At 43.4% G+C, this 17,433-nt stretch overlaps 1 protein-coding gene across 2 annotated transcripts in view; it reads left to right on the top strand.

The window, feature by feature from the left end:
• SLC26A4 (solute carrier family 26 member 4) overlaps positions 1 to 17,433 on the top strand; it is a 50,761-nt gene that overhangs the window by 26,462 nt on the left and 6,866 nt on the right. The window contains exons 10-19 of one of the 2 annotated variants that reach the window (XM_025449573.3): positions 568 to 681; positions 4,493 to 4,570; positions 4,697 to 4,792; positions 6,202 to 6,308; positions 8,244 to 8,313; positions 9,829 to 9,921; positions 10,897 to 10,992; positions 11,613 to 11,843; positions 15,881 to 15,935; positions 16,981 to 17,126. In XM_025449573.3, coding sequence (XP_025305358.1) covers positions 568 to 681; positions 4,493 to 4,570; positions 4,697 to 4,792; positions 6,202 to 6,308; positions 8,244 to 8,313; positions 9,829 to 9,921; positions 10,897 to 10,992; positions 11,613 to 11,843; positions 15,881 to 15,935; positions 16,981 to 17,126 — 1,086 coding nt within the window. Of the gene's footprint in view, positions 1 to 567; positions 682 to 4,492; positions 4,571 to 4,696; positions 4,793 to 6,201; positions 6,309 to 8,243; positions 8,314 to 9,828; positions 9,922 to 10,896; positions 10,993 to 11,349; positions 11,466 to 11,612; positions 11,844 to 15,880; positions 15,936 to 16,980; positions 17,127 to 17,433 lie in introns of those variants that run through there. The other variant, XM_025449574.3, reaches the window with a different exon arrangement.

The raw sequence follows: 17,433 nt of genomic DNA, 5'->3' as shown, positions 1-17,433 counted from the left end.
GTCATAGGGCGAGATGACACACCAAACACCATCAACGATGGTTGTGACCACTTTGAATTGAGGTCCCTAATGTGCACAGGCCCGTCTTTGTGGACATATGGGGCATTGGCAGGTGAGCCGATTTTCAATTGCTCACAAATCGGCCAGTGTAGTTTGGTTTTGAAAGCCCAGCCCAGCCCTTAGGGCGGCCAGATGCTTAGGGGTCAAGCCGAATGTGAGGGGTCCGGGTCAGAACATTCCTCGCAGCAAACGTGTGGCCGCAAGAGAGGCGCTTTATGTGAGCAGAGCCCTCCCCAGGAAGCGTGTCAGCCGGACAGGCCTGGGTCACTATTCCTTACCGAGCTTAGAAACAGCTGGCGACAGCGAGGTCTCTCTTAGACTGCGAGGAACCGCAGGCCCTGGGGCCTCTCAAGACCCCCAAGAACCTTTAATGGTACAGGATTAAACTGGGGCCACCAGACAGGTTAGGGTGGGCTTGGGAGTCTGCTTTCTTACTCTTCCTTAAATCCCGGGAGAGGGACCTGCCAAGATTCGTAGCATCCCTGTGTCACCCGGTCTTTGCCTTAGGAGTTCATTGCCTTTGGGATCAGCAACATCTTCTCCGGATTCTTCTCGTGTTTCGTGGCCACCACTGCCCTGTCCCGCACTGCCGTCCAGGAGAGTACTGGGGGGAAGACTCAGGTACGGAACAGCAGCTTGACTGCAGGATGAGCCGGGGGTGGCCCTCAGGAAGGCTTCCACAAGCACCCAGCAAGGCAGTTAGCCTTTGGCCCTAGGCTTGTGCTTCCTGCGTGGACCCTCCCCAGGGCTCAGCCAACTCCTCCATCCCTCTCCCCACCAAAAACCTCCTAAGCGACGCTGGTGGTTTCCTAATGCACAGATACTCCAAGGAATCTCTGTGCGCAGCTGGCAGGTAGCTCCACTCCACCTGCCTTTCCAGGGCTGATAACAACTGATAAGGAATCAGTGGTGTAGAATGCTGATTTTTATCAGTTTGTGATCTGGGGATAGAGAAGGCCTAGTTTCCCTAGTTGCCAGCCTAGTTTCCAGCACTTCGAGGCTGGAGTGAGGCTTTGTATTTTCAGGAAAATACCAACTGTCTGTCTACGTTTCCTCCACTAGGATCAGGAACTTCCTCCAGACGCCTTCGTCCCAGAGAACAAGATTGCCAGCCAAGAATATTTTGGCCATAGCAGTTAGGCATTTCCTCTTGAGGACGATTTTTATTCCTCAAGCTCTGAATGTGGGTTTAATCTTGCCTTTTAAATGTGGCTTCAAGTTGTAGCCTTCACGAAGGGACCCCAAGTCCAGCATCCCTGTTCATCTCCAAATAACCCACCTTCGATTGGCCAAAAAGCGTGGGAGCGGTTGTCAAAGGCCATCCTTTCCAGCAGGGCGAGGGCTCAGGTGGGCCAGAGCCAGTGGATGGGGCCGGGGGCAGGCTCTGGAACCGGGCTCCTGCCCTGCCTGGGGCAGGGGGCCGTTTTCCCTCTGCACAGAGCTATTGTTTCAGAATAAAAAGTGCACTGAGGCTATAAAGGTGGACACCGAATCCGGAGGAAGCACCATCCCTCACACCCAGTCTTCAGATAGAGTTTTATTAAGGCAGAGACACACATAAGTAAAAGAGACTAATGGAGAAAACCAGTGACTCCCTGCAGTGGCTTGCCCCCGGGGGCCCGAATTGTCCCCAGGGTGCTGGGACACCCTGGAAAGGGTGATGCTCCTTTCCCATTTATAATGGCTCTCTGTGGGTGTGGGTGTGGGGGTGGGGGGATTGGAAGAAGGGGCCTCTTCCAATTTCTTGGTTCCTATTGAACAAATTTCAATTTTCAGAATCTTTCTTTTTAAAATGGAACTTCCTTTTTTGATGGGGGCAGGGGCAGACCTTTCCAGCTCTGAGGGAGCAGGTAAGACACTAGGGCCCATACCAGGAGGCAGAGCCAGGGGCCTATGGTGCAGGGGAAGAGGTCACAGGTGACTTCCAGAGCTGCACTCGTGTTTGGGCGGCAGCTGGCAGCGTTTCTGTGGCTTTCATCGGAGTCGCTCAAGGGCATGTGGCTGTCGGCGGGTGCAGGCAGGTCCCCAGCTGGTGATGTCCACTCTCCTGCTGTTGCCTCCAGGCTCTGGGGAGGCACAGGCCAGCCGTCCCAGGAAGAATGTCCGTGTAAAGTGATTCCTTGGCAGAGGGCGAGGGGATAATGGCATTCTGGTAAGCTGACACCCGCCGCCGCACACTGGCATGTATTATATTTAGGAATGACGGATGCCAGGATTTCAGGAGTGAAGAATGAAGCAAGCACAGAAGTGGCTTGATATTTAATTACTGAAATGTATACTAAGTTCTGGGGTTAAAAGTCTAAGTGCCCGGACTGAGATCCAGGGACTCATCATGACCACATACACTGGCAGGTCTTCCCTTGGTGTGTGGCTTCTCATGTTTCCTCTTATGTTGGGGCCTCAGGCTCAGCATCTATAAAATGGGAATAGTAATTGTATCCACCTCATAGGGATGTTGTGAGGACTGAATAAAAATGTCCGTAAAGCCCTGGCACGTTCTTGTATATGCTGACTGTTCCAGTCAGGCACTCCTCCTGACAGGAGGAGCATCGTAATAGCAGTGATACATGTGTTGTACCCAACACGTAAGAGACACCCAGCAAATATGTCCTGAATGAATGAATGGAGTGATGAGGGTTAGGGCTCTGTTAACTGCCTGCAGCTCAGCTTCAGATTGTCACTGGGCTTAACATTACAGCCTGTTCTTTCTCTTATCCCCATCTGACTCCTACTGACTCATGAGGAAGTAATTCTGATTACAAGCTACTCTCAGCTCTGATTACCTTCTTGCTTATAACAGAATCATTATCTAGTGATTGAATGTGCTCCCATATAGAAACTACAGCAATTCCCACAAACCAGCCTTATAAAGTAAGTATAAGTAATGCATCCCTCACAGATTCTTAAGTGACCAAAGTTCATCTTGGCCCCCCTAACTGGCAGCTTACTGATACACGTTCTTGGCAAGGATGTGGCTACTCTCCTGGCATGAGCCAGACAGCTGGCTATGGTCTCTGTCCCCAGATCTCCATTTCTTTCAGCAATTCACAGAGCCCTACCTCCACAGTGAGATGCAAGTGGCTCATGATAGGCAACCAGTGTTGTTAAGCAATTGTGAGGAAGGGAGGAAGGGAGGAAGGAAAGGAAGGAAGAGAAGAAGGAAGGAAGGAAGGAAGGAAGGAAGGAAGGAAGGAAGGAAGGAAGGAAGGAAGGGAGGGAGGGAGGGAGGGAGGGAGGAAGGGAAGGAAGGGAAGGAAGGGAAGAGGGAGGGAGGATATAAGTTTCTCTGCTCAGATAGGAGAGGGGAAGCCACTGAGGTACAGGTAACCTGGAGATGCGGCGCTAACAGGCAACAAAGAGCCTGGAAGTACCAAGTTTTTAGTCTGTTGGATTTATAATGTTGTCTCGGGCTGATCCAACCATAATTGAAACGTGAATGATCAATTTGCCAGGTGGAAAGACTGTGACTTTAAAGTTTCCTGAAGTTTCTGGATTTTCCATCTATGTTGGCTTTACCTGCCTCTTTCAACTCCAATCTCTCGTAGCCAGCAGCACCTGTGCCCAGGACGGTCTTCCCCGTTGCTCCTCCTGTCACTTTGCTTCTGGCGCCCTGTCTCCTTTGCTCCTCCGTTTCAGAGCTTCTGGTCTTACCTGGGCCATCTTCCAGCTGTCTCAGTGGAGAGGTCCCTGGTCAGCTAACCACACAGAGCATAGCCCCACCCCCTCGGCCTCTCTCCTAACTATTTATGGATCTTAGGAGAGCTTTTTGGCCAGCGAAGGTAAAGTGTCTACAGGTCCTTTAACCTCTGCTCTTGCCCCACCATCATGGGGGCAAAGCTCTGAGCCTGCGTCCGGGGACGCGGTCCCATGTGCCGTTACGCTCATGTCGCATTTTGAATCTGCAGTGGGACTGGTCCACTTATTCCCTCTGAGAGCTCTGTGGGAATCACATGCTATTAAGTACAAAGTGTTTGCAGACTTGCTGTTATGGCTGCTGCTTCCATAAATTGAAGAATCCGATGTGTGCTGCGAGGATTTATTTTCCAAGAACATAGGGTGACCTGTGGTTGGGGAAGGGTGAGGTCCAGGTTTCCTGCCACAGCAGATGATTACAAGTCGGCCTCCCAAATGGACACTGGGGCATTAGGTCTGTCGTACATCCAGAGGAAATCCAGGTCCCTCCAGCTTTCCCCCAACAGGCTCGGTCTCCACGTTTTCTTTAATTTCTCTGCCATAGATGCCCTTTATATATTTCCCATTTTTTTCTTTAGTTGTATAGAACTTTAGGAAATAATCCTCATTTCTCTCAACAGTATTGGGCAGAAGAGGGGAGGTGCACCCATGAACAGGCCCCCTCCTGCTCACATCCAGCAAGCTGGAAGGTGTGAGGGAGAAGGGTGAACCTTGTTCACGGGAGGCGTGTGTCTTTCAGATTGCTGGCATCATCTCGGCAGGGATTGTGATGATCGCCATTGTCGCCCTGGGGAAGCTGCTGGAACCTTTGCAAAAGGTACAACCCTGATTGCATAATCTCTCTTCACTGCTCTGCCACCGGAGAAATAACAGGAGATTTAAAAATCATCCCATGAAAAGCCATTCCCCTAAATAACACGGCCTTCCCTGTCTCTCTTGGCAGTCAGTCTTGGCCGCTGTTGTCATCGCCAACCTGAAAGGGATGTTTATGCAGGTGTGTGACATTCCTCGTCTGTGGAGACAGAATAAGATCGATGCTGTAAGTCATTTGCTGCCCATTTTTATCTGAAATAAGATTTAGTTCTTATATGCTTCCTGCCACATCATCATGTTCCCCTTATCTCCTCAATCTCACTTGTGTTTTGGGATTCCTGGAGCAGAAATTAGAATTGTGTGGATAAGACAATGCTGTGAAGCCTGCCACAAGTTGTGTGAAGGCTCCATATCTCCGGGAAGATCGATTTCCATCTAGGAAGGATCCCATACACCCAAGTTAAACACCAAACAAGCCAACCAAACCAACCAAACCAATTTAAAAAACAAAACAAACAATAAAAAAATACCCCGCTGTAGTATATGAGAATAAACAAAATACAAAACAAAGCAAAACCAAACTACAAAATCCTTGCTGAGTACAACTGACCTTTGCAAGAGTTCTAAGGAACTCTAAAAACCAGAAGCTAAGTCCTTTAGAATTCTGCTCTCATTTACACCAGGACAGACAAAAAGAATGTGAAAACTCTCTATTTATTGACATGGAGAATTCTCCAAGACATATTGTTAAATGAAAGAGAGACCAGTGCAGAATGGCATAGTGTGTACGATACATTAAAAGATGGGAAAATAAAATACTGTTCAGTCATATTTGCTTATATTTGTTTTTTTTTAATTTTTTTTTATCTTTTTTTATTTATGATAGTCATACAGAGAGAGAGAGAGAGGCAAAGACATAGGCAGAGGGAGAAGCAGGCTCCATGCACCGGGAGCCCGACGTGGGATTCGATCCCGGGTCTCCAGGATCGCGCCCTGGGCCAAAGGCAGGCGCCAAACCGCTGCGCCACCCAGGGATCCCCTTATTTGCTTATATTTGTAAAAAAATTAAAAAGTGCTGGTGAAAAGTGTGCACATGGAGAGGGTTGGAAGCCAATGTCCCACCTTTTCAATATTAATTCCATTTTGACCTATGTCCATATTTTCCCTATTCAAAAATTAAATTAAAACACATTGAAATGGGGGATTCCTGGGTGGCTCAGCAGTTTGGCGTCTGCCTATGGCCCAGGGCATGATCTTGGAGTCCCGGGATCAAGTCCCGCATCGGGATCCCTGCATGGAACCTGCTTCTCCCTCCTCCTGTGTCTCTGCCTCTCTCTCTCTCTCTATGTCTATAATAAATAAATAAATAAATGAATGAATGAATAAATAAATAAATAAACAAACAAATAAATAAATCTTAAAACACACACACACACACACACACATTGAAATGGGACAAATGGTCTTTATCAGAAAGGTCAATTTCCACTCCCACTTAAACATTAAAGGAAGTCAGAATATTTTAAAAAGCTGTAATTCGTTCATGGACAATTGATCTTCTTGTTTTTATAGGTAGTTTCATTTGATGGTGCCTGATGGATTAATGCAATCCTTCCCATTTCCATTTTGTCCTAGGTTATCTGGGTGTTTACGTGCATAGCATCCATCATTCTGGGGCTGGACCTTGGTTTATTAGCTGGTCTCATGTTTGGATTGCTCACTGTGGTCCTGAGAGTTCAATTGTGAGTAATGTAAGAGCCAGATTTCCCATAAACAGAACCACACACCCTGAGATTTCTTATACCATTTTGATAAAACATAGGGAACCCCCCTTTCATAGTAGTTACTATATATCGAGGGCTTCTACAAATTAAGCCAATAGTGCTTGGCACATGTTGTCATTTTAGTCTTCGGAAAAGAATCCCATGAATAGGTTTTATTATTCTCATTCTATGGGTGAGCAAATTGAAGCTTAGAAAGTTTAAGAACCTTCCCCAAGATCACACGGCTAGTAAGCAGCAGAGTCAGGATTTGAACCGGGATGCATCTCACTCCCAGATCTGTGCATTTAGTCATGTGCTCTCCTGCTGCGCTCTCCTTTCGGTGGTGGGAAGACTAAAAGATTTGTGACTCAGCAAAGGACCGAGGTGGCTCTGTGGTCCCCTCTGCAAATGAGACGCAGTGTGTAGGGCACAGGCCCGGGGCCTGGGACAGGTAGCTGCTAAATATAGTACAGCTCATTTTCTCCGGAAGCCAGTAATGCAGAACAGGAGACTTTGAAAGCATCAGTTGTAGCCAGAGTTCATTCAGAAAAGGAAGCAGGCACCCAATCAGCTACATGATATGAAGTAGACGTCATTGGGTCGTATGCGGAGGGAAAGCAGCAATGACGTGGCTTGACGTCAGGGAGAGTATCTGTTTCTTTGTTGGGTTTGTTTTGACTCTTGAAAGGCTTTTAGTAGGTGCCCTCCTGGGTCTGTGAAGTTGTCCCAATAGAGAGGCGAACAGAGCCTGTCTCTCTCCTCAAAACTTCCGTGACCTTTCCAGGCTTCTGGCCTCTTCTCTGCCTGTGCTTGGGCCACAGAGGAATAAGAAATCTGGAAAAGCATCAGTCTTCTACTTGGCATAAGCCCACCCTTCTTATTCTTAGCAGCTAGCTCCCCTGTTCCTACTTCTTCCCTACCCTGGCATGCTGGAGTCTCCCTAAAAGCTTGTGTTCACTCCCTCGGTGCCCTTACCTGGGTGCCCAAGAGTCCAGAGAGGTCACAAGCTCCCAACGTGCCCAGTGTGCTGCTGGGACAGAACTCTGAACCCGTCCTTGGAAGATGCTGCTTCTCCTGCTCTACTTGCCTCAGTGTCTACTAGGCCTTGTGGGGCTGTGGTTGGGAGAGAAGGGTTTGTGGAGGGAGACGATGTAGCCTATGAGCTTTACGTGGAAATTCGGCCTCGCCCAACAAGCTGAGGATAAGGCAGTGGCACGTTTTAGCTGCTGATCTGGTGACTAGGCTTTTAGCCAAGCAAAAGTCGTGTCCTCCACAGTGTTCCATTTCCAGTAGTTACGTGGCTGCTCCAGGGAGTGCGTTGCTGAGAGTACCCCAAAGAGATACTCTTCCTTCAGGGGTCGTGCTTAGCACCTGGGCCTGCTCACACTTGTAGACTCATGGGATTGATCTGATTGCATCAGGAGCAGGAAGTCGGTAGTCTGGTTGGTGGGAAGAACTTCCTCCTGGGCGAGAGCCAGGCGCTGTGCAGGCGGTGAGGAGCTCTGGGTCAAATGTAGAGGCTGCCCTGCCCCTTCCTCTGGGGCCCTTCAGACCTGAACCCCAGCCCGCTGACCCGTAAAAATGAAGATAGTACTGCTGACCTTCCAGAAGTAGGGTGGCCCTGAGGTAGAATTTGTGTGAAAGCTCTTTGCTGGTCCCCTGAAGTGTCATGCCCATGGAAGTGGGATGCTCGTGACCTCTCTCAGCCCTCAGGAAAGGCGTCCTCCTCCCAGGGCCCACGCAAACACCAGCTGTTCGCTTCAGAGTTAGCTGCAGGGAGATGTCATCTGTACTGAAGACGCATCCAAAAACGCCAGGACGGTGGCCTCTTTCCTAATCTGTGATTTCTTCTAATGTTTTATTCCAAAGTAGGCCTGTTCCCAAGAATCCTGACCTAATCTTTTCTTCTTTCAGTCCTTCATGGAACGGCCTTGGAAGCATTCCTAGCACAGACATTTACAAAAGTACCACAAATTACAAAAATGTAAGTGCCTTTGTGAGACAATTGCTGGACTTGGGCTTGCTAGCTTGGATTTTCGGGGCAGCAGGTTTCTCCTTCAGCGTATCAGGAACGAGGCAGCCAACGGGCAAGGCTTCTCCAGGAAGGTCTAGAAGTCCTCTGGGCTGTGTCATGAAAACTTTGACCCAATGTGCCTTCTCCTATCCATGGTTTGTATGAATTGTGTCCATGCTAGTTTGAATGTCCTTTTAATGTAAAACCATCGTAAGACGAATTTTTAAAAACAGTCAGTTTAATTATTTCCAGAAGTTGCCTCACAATTCTATTTCTCTGCTATGCAATCCTTATCCTCTATGAAATGATCTGAAATCCCCGTAAGGTTATCTTATTAAATTCTAACATGAGACTTCCAAGTTCTCTGTCAACAAGGAAGCTTATTTGACATTTTGGTCTAATCTCAGAAGAAATAATATATAATACCGGAAATGGAAAACACAAAGACAAGACACATCCCACTGATGGGCTTTTGTTCCCTGCAAATAAAGTAGCTTAGTGGTCACCAGGGGAAATGATGATGAAAAAGCAGAGAAAGAAAAATGCAGAAAAAAAACAATTCCATTAGCTGCTACTTAAAGTATTTCCACAATCTTTCTCAGTTATGCTGAGCCAAGTGCAGCCCAGAGCTAAACATGACAGTAGAGAATCTTTTGGCTCAGGGAACCATGGGCTGAGTTTGAGAGTTCAGAGTTCTAGGCTCTACCTTGGGGAGACTCTGCCCATGTTGCTCAGCCTCCCAGCACCTGCTTGCTCATCTCAGGGGTTTGGACTGAAACTGCTGTAATTCCTAAAGCCTAGAAAAGTCTAGGATTCTGTTAAGTTCCACTTTCTGTCTGGCCATTGTGTGTCACGGTAAGAACAAGCAAATACCATCACAGGCCTCAGTACTTGCAAATCCCCTTGGTTTGCTACCTTTTAAATTTTTATCTTCTATTTTTAAAGAATTATGGCCAAAGAACAAAGTGGAGGGCAGTGGTATGAACTTGAAGCATTAATCACGTCACTGTTCTCAGCCTCAGTTTCTCCATCTGGAAATCAGAGGGTTGCATTAATTGCTTATGAAGGCCCTTCCTAGCTTGACCTTCTAAAAGACTGTAAAGTTCCAGCAGTTTGAATAACCTGTGGCCTCCTAACTGGGGGGGAGCGCCTATTCAGGGAGAGATGAGTGCTCTTGGCTCCTAGTGGAAAAGCCAGAAATTATTTTTAAAAGATTTTATTTATTTGAGAGAGAGAGAGTGAGAGGGGGAAATGGGGATGGTGATGGAGAGGGGAAGGGAGACAGACAAGCAGACTTTGTGCTGAGTGCAGAGCTCAACAGGGACTCCATCCCAGGACCCCTGTGATCATGGCCAGATCTGAAACCAAGAGTTGGATGCTTCACCAACTGAGCCACCCAGGTGCCCCCCAAAACCAGAAATTTAATAAAATACTTGAAGCCTAAGATTATTTAACCTCACACACATTTTTTTTTTTTAATGCTAGATTGAAGAACTTGAAGGAGTGAAGATTCTTAGATTTTCTAGTCCTATTTTTTATGGCAACGTTGATGGTTTTAAAAAATGTATCAAGTCCACAGTGAGTATTTTATCTCTAGAAATTTGGTTTCTAACCTCCTTTGAGACTTCATTCGTTCTACAGGTGTTTATCGGCTCAAACTGAGCTAAGGCCCTACACCCCAGTCCATTGGTATGGTGCATTAAGAATTATAACATCCAAGTAACTTACAATCTATTTGGGGATAGGAAAAGACCGACAATGTCATATATGTTAAAATCCAGGTGGCAAAAAAAAAAAAAAAAAAAAAAAAATCCAGGTGGCAATCACTATGGAAGACAAAAATAGTAGAGATGTCTCCAGGCCCAACTTGAGTTCCACATAAGTAATAGAGACAGTAAATGCAAAGACTTCCCAGAAGGGAGCCATCCCTGGGCATTGGACTGACCTGGCTAGGTGTGGCAGTTGGGCAGAGGCACGATTATGTTGGGTGTTTGGGAACTGTGTGAACTGAGAGTCAAGGGTAGATACATGTCTTTGGGCAGAATAGGTGTTTGCTCAGTTGGAGTAAAGGGTAGAAAGTGTAAGTGGAACATGTAAGCAAGACACTGTGGTCTTGAATGCCATCCCCAGCTCTGATGCTAAGTCTCTACATCGGTGTTTTCTTAAGTGAGTTCCAGAGAAAACTGGTTCATAGGAATGGTCATATGTTATTTTATGTTAACAAAAGCGCTCTGTGATGTCAAGGGAATTTGTTAACAAAGACTTAAAGCTGGAGAGTTTTTTCTTTGCTGTTTTTTGTTTGTGTTGTTTTGTTTTTGTTTTTGTTTTTTATTGGCTTTGAGCTTTTCCTATGAGACTATGTTTCCTGAGTCTCTGGGTGGGTGGGGTAGGGCTCATAGGGGAGATCTCCCCTAAACCTTAGAATTTCTTTTTTGACAGGATGTCTCAGGAAATAATACCACTTGAGAAATAACCTTTCCAGATAACAATTGCCATTAATGAGCATTAGGAACTGGACTTACATTGTAAGTAATTTGGTATTTCTTTCCAAAGGTTGGATTTGATGCCATTCGAGTATATAATAAGAGGCTGAAAGCACTGAGGAAAATACAGAAACTCATCAAAAAAGGACAGTTAAGAGCAACAAAGGTGAGGTGACATCTTTCTTTTTCCCTGTTAAATTCTTTCTCTTCTCGGAGGAAAATTAAAGCAGTTATAGTAAAAAATTAGATTTATTCCCTTTGGTATCCTGATGTGTACAAGCAGATGACAATGTATGTTGGACAACAGTGGAGTTGCTCTTGTAGGCAAGAGGGAATAGCAGATAATTAAAAAATCAGCAGAACTCCCTGGAAACACAGGGTGTGATTTTTTTTTTTTCAATTGAGAACTAAACCTTATTTTTATGAAAGGGAACAAAATAAGTGCTAATTTGATGCCAAAAAATTACTCACAATCGAAGGCAGTTAAGTTCATAAACTTTTAGATCTATTACCTTTTATTCAGACTCTCCTGCCTATGTATCTCTTGGCCAAGTTCCACAATCTTCCAGAAATCAAGAGTTTCCTGCCTCCTCTGCTCTTCCATTTTTCTTCCTAGGGAACATCACAGTTTGGACTGAGGTAAATCTCATTCCTTAAGAGTTCATCCCTTTAATGTCTTGCTTGCCAAGGAACAGTGTATAGGACTTTGAAGTGATTTGAGACGAATCATTAAAAATATGTCCCTCAGTCACTGGCGATCAAGTTGGCAGTGTTTTCTTTGTTTAGAATGGCATTATAAGGGATGCTGGTTCATCCAACGATGCCTTTGAACCTGATGAAGATACTGAAGATCCAGAAGACCCTGATGTCCCAACCAAGGAAATAGAGATTCGAGTGGATTGGAACTCCGAGCTTCCAGTCAAAATGAATGTCCCCAAAGTGCCGATCCATAGCCTCGTGCTTGATTGCGGAGCTGTGTCTTTCCTGGATGTCGTTGGAGTGAGATCACTGCGAATGGTATGGTTTTGGTGCTTTGGATTATAGATTTGGAGCTTTGGCAGTAAACACGTGATACGGGTCGCCTGGTCTTGCAAAAGGACGATTGTTGGGTCTGTACTTTTTCTAGAGGAATGCTTTCGCAATAGAGTGTAATATTTTAAAGCATGGACTGTGAGGCCAGACAGGGCTTTGAATCCTGGCTCTACAACTTACTGGCAGTGTCACCATGGACAAGTTACGTCATCTGCCTGTACCTCGATTTCTTCATCTGCAATGTGGGAGTAATGATGGTACCTACTTCACAGGGTTTGTTATGAGGATTAAATAGACTTATATATATAAAATAGCTTACTTTATTAGCTCCCTATATAACATATGTTATATATGTTTTATGTATATATAAAGAGAATGTTCAGAAGAGTTAGCAAATATTAACATTAGGTTTTATTTTTCTAAGAGTATATAGAAAATGGAATATTAGAAGAAGGAAAAATGGACAATGGTTTGTGTCAAGTGTTATGTTTTTATTTGTAACATAACAGGAACAGGATAAAGACCATCGGGGAACATGGTAGGCCTGGAAAAGCCAGGCATTAGCAGGTCAGTTATCTAGGAAATCAAAGCAAAAGCTGAGGAGCATGCAGACAGAAACATTCATGAGATCAAAACCAGTTATGCAGGCTCAAGTTCATTAATTCTCTCAGCAAATAATTGTGAAGTGCCTAATATATGCCAAGCACTCATCAGGCAAACAAGAGACATGATAAAGCCACCATAGTCCCTGCCCTGAGGCGACTAAGTAGTCTAGAGGGGAAGGCAAACTTTAAGCAACCTTTTAGAACCAACTGCATGAAGTGCTCCCAAACAGACTAAGCAGGGTGTCAACTTGACTAGAAGTGTCAAATTTAGGTGAAGCTTCAGGTAGGTATTAAGAGGGTCAGGGAGAAAAGCAGGTTCAAGGCACCGGCAATTAGCTGTAATAAATGGAAATGACCCCAATAAGTGAAGGGGATTAAGAGTACACTTACCATGATGAGCGCTGCGTAATAATATATGGAACTGCTGAATCACTCTATTGTCTGTCTGAAGCTAATATAACACTGCATGTAAACTACACTGGAATTAAAATTTTTTTAAAAATTTAAGTCTATTAAAAAAGTATGGCAATGTCTCCTAACTGGGGTTTAGCTTACTTGGGGCTTCCTGGCTGCCTCTGCAAGGGCAGGCAATGATTTTAGAGCTGGGATACTAGGCAGGTAAAGTAGAAAAGTGATGATACTTGACAAAAGAGTTCAAGAATATGCTGGCAGGTTCTATCCCAGTTCTTTTAGAAAACATGGCTATTATGAAACTCATCTGACAACAGAAATGAAAACATAAATCTTGTTCTTTGTTGTGTATTTCACTCTAGTCTGAGGCTCAGATCCATTGTAGATTGTATTTGGTTCAAGGGTTTAATGAAGTACTATCGGGGAGAGTTGTAACTTATTTAATGCCAGAATGTTTCCCATACCTAACAATTCTTTCAAATGTCATAAGGGCAATTATGATTCCTCCAAACATTATACTTGTGTAGAGGTCTTGATTTTTTTTTTCCCCTAGAAATGTCAAGTTCTAGTTTATTTTTTTTTTAAGATTTTATTTATTTATTCATGAGAGACACAGAGAGGCAGAGACACAGGCAGAGGGAGAAGCAGGCTCCCTGCAGGGAGCCCGACATGGGACTCAATCCCACGACCCCGGGATCATGCCCTGGGCCAAAGGCAGATGCTTAACCGCTGAGCCACCCAGGCATCCCTCAAGTTCTAGTTTATTATTGCCCATAGTTCTTGTGTCTTATTTTTTTTTAATTTTTACATTTTTATTGAAGTATAATTAACATAGTGTTATATTAATTTCAGATAAACAATATAATTCAACAATTCTATACATCATTACTCAGTGCTCATGATGATAAGGGTACTACCCATTTTTTTTTTTAAGGGTACTACTCTTAATTCTCTTCACCTATTTCCCCCATCCCTCCCCACCTCCCTCAGGTAACCATCATTTTGTTCTTTGTAAGACTCAGGTTAAAAAAAAAAAAAAAAAGACCTTGGGGTTTTTTGTCTCTTTTTCACTTGTTTTATTTCTTAAATTCCCATGAGTGAAATGATATGGTATTTGTCTTTCTCTGGCTAATTTTACTTAGCATTTTGAGTAATGTTGAGCATCTTTTCATGTGTCTGTTCGTCCATCATGTTGTTGCAAATGCCAAGATGTCCTCTTTTTATGGCTGAGTAATATTCCTCTGTGTGTGTGTGTGTGTGTGTGTGTGTGTACACCACTTCCTTATGCATTCATCTATTGACACACACTTGGGTTGCTTCCGTATTTTGGCTATTGTAAATAATGCTACAATAAACAAAAGGCTGCATGTATCTTTTTAAATTAGTACTTTCATTTTCTTTGGATGAATAAATATCCAGTAGTGGGATTACTGGATCATATGTTATTTCTGTTTTTAATTTTTTTAGGAACCTCCATTCTTTTTCCACATGGCTCTTCACCAATTTACATTCCCATCAACAGTACACAAGAGTTCCCTTTTCTTCACGTTCTTGCCAATGCTTGTTATTTCTTGTCTTTTTGATACTAGCCAATCTGACAGGTGAAAGGTGATATATTGTTGTGGTTTTGATTTGCATTTTCCATGATGACGCTGAGCATCTTTTCATCTGTCTGTTGGCCATTTATAGGTCTTCTTTGGAAAGATGTCTATTCAGTCCTCTGCCCATATTAAATCAGATTATTGGGGGTTTTGAGGTGCTGAGTTATATAAACTCTATATATTTTGGATATTAACCCCTTAGTGGATATATCATTTGTGAATATCTTCTCCCATTCAGTAGGTTGCTGGGCTTTGTTTTTTGTTTTTTTTTAATGCTTTTTGTTTTGTTGATCGTTTCCTTTGATGTGCAAAAGCCTTTTATTTTAATGTAGTCTCAATAGTTATATTTTACTTTTGTTTCCATTGATTGAGGAAACATTTTTAGAAAAATATTTCTGTGGCTGATGTCAAAGAAATTACTGCCTATGTTTTCTTCTAGGATTTTTATGGTTTCAGGTCTCATACTTAGGTCTTATTTTTGTGTATGGTGTAAAAAGTGGTCTAGTTGCATTCTTTTGCATGTGGCTGTTCGGTTTTCCCAGCATAATTTGTTGAAGGGACTGTCTTTTCCCGCATTGTATATTCTTGCCTCTTTTGTCATAGGTTAATTGACCATATAAGTGTGGGTTTATTTCTGGGCTATCTATCCTGTTCCATTGACCTATATGTCTATTTTTGTGCCAGTACCACACTATTTTGATTACTAGAGTTTTGTAGTCTATCTTGAAATCTGGGATTTGTGATACCTCCAGCTTTGTTTGCTCTTATTTCTCAAGATTGCTTTGGCTGTATCTAGAATTTTTTTTAGCTAAATTTTAAATTTTGAGATAATTATAGATTCACATGGAGTTGTAAGAAATAATTCAGAGAGATCTTACGTACCCCTTATCCAGTTTCTCCCATGGTAACAACTTGTAATACTATAGTACAGAAATCACAATCAGGATATTTACAATGATACAGTCAAAATGCAGTGGACTTTTTAGGTCAGTTTTTATATTTGGCATCCAGCGGCCGCATATCCATACTTCCATATCTTCCACTCAAAGATACAAATGTATACTCTTGTCTTCAATCAGCAGGGGCTATGTTAAGAAGCCTCCTGTACTCCTTTCTTCCAAAAATATTTTTTAAGCAGCTCTGTGCTGTCAAGCACTGTGCTATTATTGCGCCCTAGATGTTGCCACCTCTAGAAATAAGGTCTTTTCATCCCTAATCATACCATCATTGTAGGTTGAACACCTCTATGGTTTTCCAATAATGAACTTTTCTCCAATAATCAACTCTCCTCAAAAACCTGAATAAGCGTGAAAATGTTAGTTTCTCTTGAGCAACTAACTGAATGCCACTGAATTATGGGCAGATAAAGTCACTCATTGTTACAAATTCTTTTTTAAATTTTTAGATTGTCAAAGAATTTCAGAGAATTGATGTAAATGTGTACTTTGCATCACTTCAAGGTAAGTACATATATAAATCTATCTACCCCTAAGACTTTCTCCCATGCCCTTCCTTCTACCTTGGAATATGGGTAAATGATATTCAAAGAGCCTTTTTTAAAGCTATGTTTTATTGTGGCAAAAGATGTAAAATAGAAAAGTTGCCATTTTAGTCATGCTGATGTGTACAATTAAGTCAGTGGCATTTAGTACAGTCACAGTGGTGTGCAACCATTTCAACCATCAGTTTCCAAAATTTTTCAGTGTCACAAATAGAAACTACCCATTCTGCAGACCTTTTTGAATCTGGAAAGATTATTACTTCCAATTTGTTTAGTAGAGCTGGTAAGCCATAGAAATGTATGTCCTGACGACAGTGCAGAGTCAATGGGGACAATTTACCATGGGGATGACTTAGATCTCTTAGAAGTAGAGGATCCTCCAGGGTCTGAGTCTGTGTCTGTTTATGCACAAGTGTATGTATGTAAGAAAATGCTAGTCCTTAGGCTGAGTTGTCTAGAAGCAGGCCCTGAAATAAGGATTCTTGCACAAGTGATTTGTTGATATTAGACATGAGAATTCATGAGGGGCTGATGGAAGCCGGATAGGGCAGGGGAAGAGGCTGGGAGAAGACATAGGTTTAGAAGTCTACCTTAGCCTGATTCCATGGGGGGCATACAGCAGGAAGAGCATCACGTGGTTCTCCTTCCTGAGGCCAGCCTTTTTACCTCCATATCAGTTAGTGAAGGGCCGTAGGCCACCCAAGGTTAGGGTATAAACTAGTGGCCAAGGAAAATTCTTCAGAGAAGGGCACAGCTGTGGGCCATTAGCTGCCAGGCTCCTAGCAGCGTGAGGGTGAATACACTGGCAAAAACAATGTGGTCAGGAGCCAAGACTGTCTACTACAACCAGTTATGGTATGACCATTCCATGTGCTTCTAGAAAAGAAACTCGGTTTAGAGCAGGGTCACATTTTGAAAATTAAGGAGCTGACAAAATTTAATATCAGCTGATGTCACAAAAATATGTTTTCCTAGAGACTAAACATTATTTCTTTCTTTTGAAGATCATGTGATAGAAAAACTGGAGAAATGTGGTTTCTTTAATGATAACATTAGAAAGGACATATTCTTTTTGACCGTCCATGATGCTGTCCTCCATCTACAGAACCAGGTTAAATCTCGAGAAGTTCAAGATTCCATTTTAGAAACGGTAAATCTTTAACCTTTCTACATAGGTTATTTTTCCTGAACTACCATGATTTCTGTGAAGAGCAAAAATTCCACAAATCTAGGTTTGAATATCAGCTTAGTAAGATTTGGGGCCACCTGCTTAACTTCTCAGAGCCTCACTTTTCTCATCATTAAAATGGAAATAAAAACATTTACCTCACTGGGTTGATATGATGATTAAATGTGATAATTTATGGGAAAGCACCTGTTGGTACATACATATCAATTTTATGATGTGTGGGTTTACTGATAAAAAATGGCATTAGCCGTAATAATGCCTTTTTAGA

The sequence above is a fragment of the Canis lupus genome, chromosome 18, assembly GCF_003254725.2.
Source record: "Canis lupus dingo isolate Sandy chromosome 18, ASM325472v2, whole genome shotgun sequence".
Classification (NCBI taxonomy): Eukaryota; Metazoa; Chordata; class Mammalia; order Carnivora; family Canidae; genus Canis; species Canis lupus.
This window is presented reverse-complemented; position numbering and strand designations above follow the sequence as displayed.